Consider the following 11961-nt stretch of genomic DNA (forward strand, 5'->3'; position numbering starts at 1 on the left):
GAATATTGTTTGGACTTAGAGGTTTTGGTTAGACACACCGATATCGTATTCAAAGTTTTACTTGTTCAGGTAGGATTAAACATTTTAACCAAAAACAAATGATGCACTATTGTCGATCACCTGAACTTCAAATACTGTATGTTTGTGCGTCTGTGAGTGTGAACATTGCAAATGAATGGATTTAAACTCCCTCACATATACACGTAGGGCTAAAGTCCATCCCATCTGCAAACAGTAATGAGTAAACGTTGCCATGATAATACCTCTGTCTTATGGGAGGTCCCTCAGCAGCTGCTCTGGTGTCACGGCGATCATTTGGGAATCAGAAAGGACGATTTTCTCTGACATAAAGGGTTCAAAAGCAAAACTCTGTCACCAAAACCACTGTGATCTCTGGAGAGCGCCACCAGACTCAGGACCACCGAGGAGGGGGACTCGACTGTTTTCTTGAGGAGCTTGTCCCAGGGAGGAGAATGATAAAGCAGGTGTTGATTGGGCTCCTGAGTGGCGCTGCCGTGCTGACCGCAGGTATCCTGATCGGCCACTATGGAATCACAGAGAGCAGCAGCCCGGCACCGTCCTGGATGAATGATGTGGTGAAGGATGTGGACGAGAGTCTCATTGAGAAGTTCCTGTCTGAGGTGGACAACATCCAGATCCAGGAAAACTTACGGTGAATAGATGAATGATTATGTTAAGATTCTGTTAAGGTTCCATGATGATTACAAGTGATTTTAAAATGTGTAAATAGAAAATCAATAAAGGAAAAACATTTTAGTTTGTAAGTTATAAAAGAGGGAGATTATAAAAGGATTTCATACTGAATCATCTTTGCTCAGCATATTCCTGAAGGTTTCCTCCAATTCTAGAAGCTTTAACAGATTTCACGATCCCTTTGTGATTCCCTCAAGGAATCAGTGTCGGGTTTTACTTAATGGAGCCAAACTCGTCTGTATCCTCTTGTTCCTCCACAGGGAGCTGACAAAAGTGCCCCACATGGCCACCACAGCTGGAGATGAGAAGACGGTGCAGTTCATGCTGAAGAGATGGCAAGACTCAGAGACGGGTCTGGACCAGGCCTGGAGAGAGGAGTACATGGTCTACCTGTCCTTCCCGGACCCCAAGAAGCCCAACAAGGTCACTGTAGGTGAGCGGACAGGCCACAGCCTCCTCATCCAGCAAATACTGTCGAGTCTGAAAAGCCCAAAATTAAGATTAGGTAGCTGAATCAGGTCTTTTTCAGATGATCCCATTTAAAGGAGCAGCTTCAGCACAATGTGTTCACAGACACTAATCTGGATTTGAATTGTCTTTATCATAATTAGGCCAGAATCCTCAAGCTATTAAATGTGTCACAATAATATTTCTTTGCTTTAAAATAAAAATAAAACCAAACAAATCCCCCCAATAAGTCCACAGAATGTTAGATTTCCATCATATTCTCGTGGTCGTCCAACATTCATGAGGTTTTCATTCCGCCTGTGAGCTTTATACCGACAGACCAGTCACCATGAGTTGTTGATTTCAGTGAACGCGTCTGAAACCGTGCTGTACGCTGCCAGAGAGAAAGAGAAGCCTTACACTGCGGATCAAGCTGATCCTGAGGTGGTTCAGCCGTACGCTGCGTACTCCCCTGCAGGACACGCAAAGGTAACAAGCAAATACGCCTCCCTGTGCATCTCACACTCAGTCTATGTGGTGGCTAATCCCAAATCTAACAGCCAAGTATTTGAATCCAGTGATTTAATCGGATTTAGTTTCAGATTACTCCATAACCTGAAAAGTCATGAATACTTTCACACTTTCCTACATCTAAGGCAGCAGATAAGCCGACAAAGGCACAATGCACGTGCATATTCTCTGAATCATTATGAAATAACGAGCTATCCAAGCTAAACTAATAAAGAAGCCGAATAATACAACACAGTGTCACCAGAAGCATCTAGAACTTCTTTCATTTCATGTTTGTGCCAGTAGGTCCGTTGATGGGTGGGTAGATGGACAAATTAAAAAGTCGGCTGGTGTTTGTTGTAGTAATTCACTAAAACTATAAAAGTCACATGATCGTCACCTCTCTGATTTACAGGCCCACATCATGTGCTCACCTGTTGTAACCTTCAAGGCAGACAGATAACACATTTATCTGCTTTTATGTCGACTCACAGGAACATCTGTGGAAATGCATAAGTTCAGAGTTGATTGAAATATTGAAGTTTGAAGTTTGACAGAGCAGGAATCTCTCGACCCCAAAAGCACATGAATCAATGACTCTGCATGTAATCGAATGTTAAAAGCAATAAATCATAATTTTTCCTGCTACCATCGATGTGTGTTAAGCTGCAGCATCTTCAAGGCCTAAACCTTTTTTTTGCGTGTGTCTTATCAAGACGATAAGATGATAATGAAGTTTATAAACCAACAAGTGCCCATCAGTTAAGATTGACACAAGACAGGTTTATATGGAACATCACTATCTCTATGAGATAGTAATAAAGAAAAAGATAAGAATACACAGTCCTTTGTTTGTTTGTATTATATCTGAAATCACAGAAAAGAGGTTGTGGAGAATCTGAAAAAACATGTATAGATGTTTTGTGGGGTATAAATGGTGGGTACATGCACAGAAGTTCTACTCTTTATGTTTGAGTTACTCCTGCATCATTGCTTTTGTCATAACGTTGACCTTTTGTGATGGTTTCAGGGGAAACTGGTTTACGCCAACCAGGGGAAACCAAGTGACTATCGGCTGCTGAACCAGACAATCGACCTCAGAGGAACCATCGCCATCACCAGATACGGTGGAGCAGGAAGAGGAGCTAAAGTGAGCTCCACAATTAGAGATTAGATTAAGTTAATACATTTTTCAGTTGTGAGTGTGTGTGTGTGTGTGTGTGTGTGTGTGTGTGTGTGTGTGTGTGTGTGTGTGTGTGTGTGTGTGTGTGTGTGTGTGTGTGTGTGTGTGTGTGTGTGTGTGTGTGTGTGTGTGTTGTAAGAAACGACAGGAGTCATCAGTCTCAACATCTCGACACCTTTACTGAGACAGTAAAATGTTTGGTGGACAAACTTTTTACGTCACTAAATCACTGTCTAACAAATCCAAACCAATCATAATGGGCCAGAGTTGTAATTGTAGCAGTGAGCCTGTGAGAATTGCGACGGTTATTTATTCTTTATAATAAATGAGGCCTATTGAATCTTTATACCGCACAAATCATCATCAGTATCATGTGAGGATTTTACTACATCACATATCTACCATTAATAATTTTGTCAAACCCAGTAGATCACACTGAAACTAAATAAATATAAAGGTTTGAGCAAACTCGTACTCGGAGGTTTCCAAGTGGTAATGGTCTGTTACACTGAGTTTATTTGTGTGTTTACTTCATCTTCATGGAAAGTACACGTTTAAGTGCAATGTCGTTCTTCACGGAGCAAAGTGCAATATAACATTCAATATAAAAAACAGAGCACGTCTACGAAGGGGGGGGGGACTGCAGGTTATTAAGATCGTGTTTGCATGTGTTTGCACTGTGCGTCATCACAGTAAACAGAAGCAAATATTACCAGAATGAATCATGAATACTAAACTAAACTAAGACAAGATAAAAATAATGAAGTAATTATGTTGATATGGTTCCTTGTAAGTAATTATGGAATAACAGCTCAGTATATACTATATAAAAAAGTGAGTATGTAGAAATATAACATCTAAAATCTGTAAGCATGAATAGAAAATAGTATAAAAACCATATAGATATATAGAAATATGTATAATTAAAAACTGAAAGCATGTAGAAATAAGGTTTAAATTCAATAGACATATAGAATATAAAAGTATTATACAACAGTGTAGTATATAGAAAATAATACAACTGCATTTCTACAGTATAATAAATTAGTAGGCGATAACAATTAAAGACTGTAAAGGTTTAATAGGTGTAATAATGATAAAAAGTAGTATTAATTAAAGTATTTAAGCAATGTTGAAATATAATATTCATATATGTGGTTTATATCATATCAACGCCAATAATATGTAGCCAATGTATTTACACATGTACAAATACCACGTGTGTCTCATCCAGGCCATCAACGCAGCAGCGTACGGGGTCCTGGGCGTGCTCGTCTACACGGACCCTCTGGACATCAACGACGGTCTGATGTCCGACGTGAACGAGACGTATCCTCACTCCTGGTACCTGCCGCCCTCTGGTGTGGAGAGAGGATCCTTCAACAGTCACTTTGGAGACACGCTCACTCCCTACCTGGCTGCCAAAGGTAAAGAGCCCTCACAACCAAGTACACACACACAGTAGTGTTTCTCTTTTTATTGTGTGTGGTCATCTTTACCTTTTTCATAAATCCTACAGAAAAATAAGTTTTTGATTGGTAATCTACTGCGTCATTATTTTGCAGAGGACACCTACAGGATTCCAGTCGAGAACATCACAGGATTCCCTCCTATTCCAATCCAACCAATCGGATTTGAGGATGCGTACAAATTGATCTGGTCTGAGATTAAATTAACATTTGAACCTATGTTATTGACACAGCTAGAAATAGTCAATATGATCTGAAACCTTTCTTCTCCTCTGGGGTGGTTCAGTGAACTGGGAGGAGAAGCAGCTCCAGCTTCATGGCAGGGAGCCTTCAACTGTGCCTACAGCTTTGGAGGTCCAGGGTTCAGGAACACATCAGAATTCAGCAACAGGTGAAGCAACACACACAGTCAGGGAATAACTGAAGTCTGAAGTCTGAATAGTAATAATTATCATTATTCTTGAAATGGGTTCATGGTGTTAAAACAGAGATGAGCAGCATCCAATTCATTACAAAACAGAAAAGGTGGAAAGTTCAAAACATAATTTAAGGCATTTTCCTGCACTGCATTTTTAAATTTCGAGGGCAACTCAAACTATCGATAATTTATCTTTCATAATTATAAAAGTGTGAGTTTGACATAGTTTCTGCTACCCAGGTGTGTTTCCCTCAGATATTTTACATGACTTCTCTAAAGTCTGCGTTTTAGTGAAATCTTATTTACACAGTTCATATTGTCCTTCAATATTTTTTATTTGGTTTATTAAAAAATCATATTTTGTGGAGCAATGTCTTTACAGTGATGAGATAAGATAAACATTTTCTTTTTAGGAAAATACAAAAACCTTCAATATCAGCTCTTAACTTCAAATTATTGTATTTTGCTATGATCCTGCAGACACTTGTATTTACACGGATTACACGGAATCTCACCTTGATTTCGAAATTACAAAATGAACTTTATGAAGTATATATTTTGTAAATATATGCAAAACTTCCTTTGCTACTTCATACTTCATACCGGCTGAATTTCTGCTCCAGCGATGTGAAACTGGACGTCTTCAACTATGAAGAGGTGAAGAACTCCTCCAACGTGATGGGAGTGATCAGAGGGAGCGTGGAGCCGGGTGAGACCGGTGATACAAAACCAAATGATGATGTCAAACCTTTCCATCCTGTGATTAACCTGTGTGTGTGTGTGTGTGTGTGTTTACGTCCACAGACAGGTACGTGATCTACGGGAACCACCGGGACAGTTGGGTTCACGGTGCCATCGACCCCAGCAGCGGGACCTCGGTCATGTTGGAGCTGACCAGGGTTCTGGGCCAGATGGTGAAGCAGGGTGAGGAGAGTCGTGGCTTCTGATTGTGTCACACACTGAATGTGGTGCTGGATGAAAAAACAATCTAACTTCCTCTCCTCTCTGCTGCAGGTAAATGGAGGCCTCGCAGGTCCATTATCTTTGGAAGCTGGGGAGCGGAGGAGTTTGGACTCATTGGGTCTGCAGAGTACACAGAGGTGATAATGAATCTACACACTTTGACTAAAAGAACAGTCTCTCTCTCTCTCTCTCTCTCTCTCTCTCTCTCTCTCTCTCTCTCTCTCTCTCTCTCTGCTCTGACCAGTATCACTAAGTCATTTTACTGGATTCCTATACTTGTGCTACTGTATCGCTAAGTTTCCCATTATTCCATTGTTGTCACTATGGTTCCAAACAATAAATATCACAATAACTATTCAAGTTTCAAGTATATTTTTTATATTTATGTCATTCCAGCCGCGTCTGTTCACACAAACAGTTAGAAGACAAAACAAAAAAATGCAGCAGTTTTAAAAGACAAGTGCAATAATCACAACGTGCAATCAAGTGCCTGAGTTTAAAATAACTTAAAAAAACATAAGGGTAGACATAATAAATAAAGGTTTAAAAGTCAAGGTAGATTGAATACGCACCTGCTCATAATCTCATAAGGCTTTTGAGATTAATCTAGTTGTTTTAATCCACACCATGGCATTTTAATTTAATTTAATTTAATTGTATGTTATATTTTTCAATTTTATGCATTTCATGTTTTTTGCTGTATAAATATATTTGACTTGACTGGATCTTGTCTTTTCTGCAGCAATACTTCACCAAGCTCAGCGAACGCACCGTCGCTTACATCAACGTGGACATCGCTGTTTTTGGTAAGAAATCGTCACAAGCTTTGTTGACTGTCTGCTTCGAGAAAACATTTGGAAACTACATTTTTCCCTGGTGTTTTAGCCTCAGATGTTTAAAGGATATCCTTATGACACAAAATATCTAATTCATGAAGAGGAATTACAGTCCCTGCCAATGTAGGTCGTGTTCACTGACCAGTGTCCAAGTCTCATTGTCTCATGTCAAGTTAATAATGAATCCAATGTTACCGTCTTCCACTGTTCAGCCAACGCCACCCTCAGAGCTTCAGGGATGCCATCAATTCAGAACATCCTCTTCACAGCCGCTAAGCAGGTGAAAGAATATCTCAAGTCGTTCTCTGCAGCATCAGGATTCGCCCAGGACCCTGTCACACGTCTCTGTGCTTGTTCACCAGGTAAATGCACCAGGACTGGACTCCACGTCTGTGTACGACAACTGGATACGATACTTCAACAGGACGAGCCCGGCCCATGGCGTCATTCCCAGGTAATGAACTGCAACGGTAACAGCCTACGTGTTGCATTGCATCCTGGGAGAAGGGTTACAAAGGTTTTATTCCAATTCCCACAATCTGTAGTCGATGAGCTTTGAGTGATTGGATATTTCAAACAATATAATGAAGGTCGGTTAACTGTTCATATCCTGGATCCGATTGTCGACTGTGAAAAGAAGTATCCAGATAACCTGAGATGTTTTGTTGCTTTTCATTTCCAGTATGTGGTCGCGACACTTTGAATTATTGTCAGAGCAGCTTGGTCCCTATACAGCCCATCATTCATCATCTGTGTTGTGAGCTTTTATTCCCTTAGAAATCTCCGGTCTGACGATAAATCATTAAACGGATGCAATAAATGAATAAAATGACACTTCTTGTTTTTCTCTGTCTACCTCGGACAGGGTGGGATACCTGTCGGGTGCCGGGAGTGATTACGCTGCCTTCGTCCATTACCTCGGAATCACTTCGATGGACCTGTCATACACATACGACAGGGTAAGAAACTCACTGTTGCTGTAGCCATTCAGATTTCAGAAGTGTGATATAGTGGGTCAGAGAAGTCAAAATCAACCAGCAGTCTTCATTTGTGCAAAGCATTTAGACTTTTATTTGGCCAGTACTTAGTTCATCCAAAAACCAAACAAGTTTTTCATTTCCCTGTGCAGGTATGAGGAGAATATTCAGATTCAGAAATGTTACTTGGATATTTTTCTTCCCACAGAGTAAAACGAATGCTCGTATTTACCCAGCGTACCACACAGCATACGACACCTTTGACTACGCCTCAAAGTTCATTGATCCCGGTAAAGGACGCTGTCTTCATTCGTGTTTTCTTGTTCTATACTTCTTGTGCAGTGGTAGAAATCCCAGTGTCATGGACTGTACTTTATACTGTCTTGTGATGAAAAATGTGATGTATTTTCCCCAGTGGTCTTGTATTTCTCAGCCTTATAGTTTCTACTCGATCCCTCTTTCTCCTGATCTCTCCTCTCAGGGTTCGTCAGTCACCAAGCCATCGCCAGGACGGCTGGAAACGTCCTGATCCGATTGGCCGACAGCCTGGTGTTGCCACTGAACTGCAGTGACTACGCTGAGAGTCTGGAGGACTACCTGAAAAATGCAGTGACACTATATGAAGGGCAACTGAAAGCTAGGAACATATCCATGGGTAAGATGGTTTGAGGTGTTTAAAGGGAACATTACAGAACCCACACAGTCGCACAAGATTTAAACTTCTTAAAAACACACTTTATTATCAAGGTTTTCTGTTCTTGTTTTGTTTTATTCATTCTTAAATGTCCCCTCTGTAAAGCAGCCTTGGGTACCTTGAAAGGAGATATATAAATCAAATATAATCATAATGCAGGTATAGGTATATTTATTCTGGATTTTGTGTTTAATCATGTAATTTACAGTTTAATTTGTCAGTTTTTATCTCATGTTTTCATAATTTAGACTTTCTGCCATGTTGAGCCAAAGTTGCTAACTGTTGGACTGAAGCCACAGAAGATTAAGAGAAGGCGAGAACTTTGCCGAGAGTTTGCAATGATCTGTGTTTTCTTTCCAGAGCCACTAAAACGTGCAGTGAGCAGCTTTCGCAGTGCAGCTTCTCATTTGGACCAAGTGATTCACAGTTCAGACCTGGCAAACGAAACGTAGGAGCAAAACCATTCTGATCCCGCGCAGACGTGTTGCTATTTCCTCTGGTGTGCAGATAGAAGTCAAGGCCAATCATCCCTCTCTCTCTCTCTCTCTCTCTCTCTCTCTCTCTCTCTCTCTCTCTCTCTCTCCATCTCTCTTGTCTCAGACCACTGAAGGTCAGACGGATCAACGACCAGCTCATGCTGCTGGACCGAGCCTTCCTGGACCCTCTGGCCTTCCCAGATAAATATGCGTACAGGTGCGAATATGATCTGCTGAGCTCATGTCTTCATGCTGCTGTGTGTGTGTTAATTCTTTGGCTGCTTATCATTGTTATATCACTCTTTTGTCACACAGGCATGTTATCTGGGCTTCCAGCAGCGCCGGCAAACCGACCTTCCCAGGTCTGGCGGATGCTTACGTCAACGCTGAGTCATCAGCTCAGTCCAGCGACTGGGACAAAGTGCACTACCACCTGTCAGTCCTGAGCCAGGCCATCGAGGGCGCCGCCCACACGCTGGTTGACGTCATTTAGACGAAGAGGAGGAACGACACCTACTCATGGATTCTGATGTTGCTTTTTTAAAGCAGGGACCTGCAGCGAATGAGCACTGATCACATGGGCCAAGGTTTATTATTCATGGCTCCTACTGAGGGAGGTGATTTAGGAATCAATGAACAAAGCTCATCCCCAAACAAAAACATGAATGATGTCTTTGTCTTTGTCACTGGATTAAAAATATTTAAATATGAAGATGACTTTTCAACTGTATTCTTTCAAGTGAACATTAACTCTTTAAACTGGCTTTCACCTGCGTAAAGGTTTAAAGTATCTGGTTACACACATTTCCCTGCAGAGAAACTCCACCGTGGGAAACTGAATGTCTTTCTGCACAAGATCCATGAAAGCAACGACAATGAAAGACCCACAGACAAATGTGATGAAATCTCTGAACTAAACCTCAGTGAAGCATCACACAGTAGCTACTTTATCTTTTTCTCTCCATGTTCTTGTGAAGGACAAAGACGTCTTTTCTGTATGAAATCAATGAGCCACTCTCCGATCCTGGTTATGTTCAGAGTAACAGAGCCTCTAATCTTTTATCTTCCTCAGTATAACAGAGGAGATGACAGCGTGGCTGAATGTCTTCAAGTAAATGTTGGTTTTACATCTCAAAGAGTAAAATGATATGTCACCGGCTTTTTGAAGTAGCTCATTGAATGTTAGCCAAAAGGCATTCATGGATTTTATATATAAAGAAATTAGTAAAAGTGGATTTTTTCCATGAGCTATTTTTAGATTTCACTGCAATTAAACTTTTCATTTCGTAAACATGTACATGTGTGACAAAGGCATTTACAGAGAAAATGTTTGAGTTAATCATGGTTACAAGCATCGGTGCAGTGGTGCATCAAATTATTTAATATGTCAGAGTCCTAATTTGAAAGCTTTAGCCTGAAACTTTTTGGGCCCTCTGTTACTCATAGATGGACATAGGCCTACAATACCAGCGTGTACCAACAGGGGTCAGAAAATGCTTTGCAACAGTCCTACGGGCCAAGTTAGCATATAGTTGATATTGCAAATGTTGAGGAGTTGCAGCAGAGGCTGAAAAATAAAAAACAGCCATTGTCACCTGAGCATAGTTATATATAACTGTTAGTAATCAATAGAACTGTATAATAAAAGCTGCTCATATCATGGATTTCTTTAACTCTCTATCCTGTTCAGTCCCTCGTGTAAACACAGTCTCCCAGGGTGTTGGTTTGATCTAACCTCCTTCTCTCAGGTTAAAATGTACTGGTGTGTAAATTAATAAATGTGTTTGTGGATGAGAGAAGTGTTTCTAAATAAGAAGAATAAACTCTAAACCCCTCAGATTCATCACCTGCATCTTTGGTTGTGTTGGAGAGACTGAGTCACAAAACCAGAGGAACTGAGTGTGTGCATGGCCTTACCAAAGCTTTGACTGCAAATTGTGTTATTTAATTTGATGATTATTATTGATATTGCAATTTTATGGATATTATTATGTAAATGTTATATAATATGTAAATATTGTTTGAAAAAACATGCATTGGTTGACCTCATTCGTGGAAAACAATTTTCCCCATAGTTCAGGATCAGGTTAATTAACATTTTTGAATGTGGTTACATCTCACATTGTGGGCAGTGTACAGCATCTATATATATATATATATATATATGTGTGTTCCTCAGTATTTTTAGCAGCGGGACATTTACTTAACATCATTTCCTTTTTCAGCAAAACTGACTTGATATTTGCAGAATTGCTCAGAATAACCAAAGACTGTTTCCTCCCACAGAGAAGTTTCAGCGGAGCAGCCGAGGTCAGAGGAGGAAGAACTTTTATAACTAATAGATTCCTCTGATTTTTAAACATACTGCCAACAGGAATGTGTTTGTGACCGTTCATCAGCTGCCTCCTCCATTGTGTGTGTCTCTGTGTGTGTGTGGGTGTGTGTGTGTGTAATCAGAATCTGACGTTATGTCTTCACTTTTCTTTTTGTCTTGCTCGGTTAGAAAAGCTCATGTTAAGAGTACTGTAAATAAACAGCTTATGTAACCTTGATGGAACATTAACTTCTTTGTCAACTTGTTATTGATGTTTTTCAATGCAGATCATTCTCAGATGATAAACACTGGAAATAAAACATTGTGGTGTAACACAGATTAGCTGCTTATCGCCAGTCGGGGTGAAAATTAAAACACATAATTATTCATTTGACTTTGACACTATCTGTTTTGAAGAAAACTCTTGAATAGATCTAAAGGGGAACTACTACCACTACTTTCACAGACGTTTAGTTTACTTATCTTTATTATCATTATCATTATTATTATTATTAAGCCTGTGAAAACTGTTTTGTGGCCCTGAAAGTTTTTTTTATCAAGTTGGAAATTCCATTATTTTCTTTAAACTTCCTCAGACCCTATTTTTTAAATAGAAGCAATAGAAAGTGAACCTTCCTCTTGACTGTAACATGAAACTCAAATGCAGGCTGCTCTGATTACCTCCGCTAACGTGCTTATGCTTTCACACGTTTGTTGGTTTGGATATTTTGCAGGATAATGCACATACCACTGATTTGCTGGAAGGACGGAACGTGGGCCAAAACAAACCCCATCACATTTTAGTGCAGATGCGAACAAAGAGGATCCATCCATCCTCCCCCCACTTTCTTTTACATTGTGAGACAGGGCTTGTTTGGACATTTTTCCCAATTTCTCAAAGAACAATTCATGGATCTTGATGAGAAAGAACAGGCGTGTTTAAGGAGACTGATTTCTGTG

General features: G+C 40.2%; 1 protein-coding gene across 1 annotated transcript; it reads left to right on the forward strand.

Moving 5' to 3' along the window:
* Positions 1-302: 302 nt before the first annotated feature.
* naaladl1 (N-acetylated alpha-linked acidic dipeptidase like 1) lies at positions 303-9399 on the forward strand. The gene is made up of 19 exons (XM_047341174.1): positions 303-673; positions 975-1147; positions 1529-1650; positions 2702-2821; positions 4089-4281; positions 4420-4513; positions 4610-4714; positions 5365-5450; positions 5546-5665; positions 5756-5841; positions 6447-6510; positions 6753-6820; positions 6903-6994; positions 7406-7499; positions 7726-7807; positions 7999-8172; positions 8572-8659; positions 8812-8904; positions 9003-9399. The coding sequence occupies exons 1-19, from the start codon at positions 474-476 to the stop codon at positions 9178-9180; spliced, it is 2232 nt and encodes a 743-aa protein (XP_047197130.1). The 5' UTR covers positions 303-473; the 3' UTR covers positions 9181-9399.
* Positions 9400-11961: the final 2562 nt, after the last annotated feature.

Source organism: Hippoglossus stenolepis, chromosome 9 (assembly GCF_022539355.2).
Source record: "Hippoglossus stenolepis isolate QCI-W04-F060 chromosome 9, HSTE1.2, whole genome shotgun sequence".
NCBI classification, from domain to species: domain Eukaryota; kingdom Metazoa; phylum Chordata; class Actinopteri; order Pleuronectiformes; family Pleuronectidae; genus Hippoglossus; species Hippoglossus stenolepis.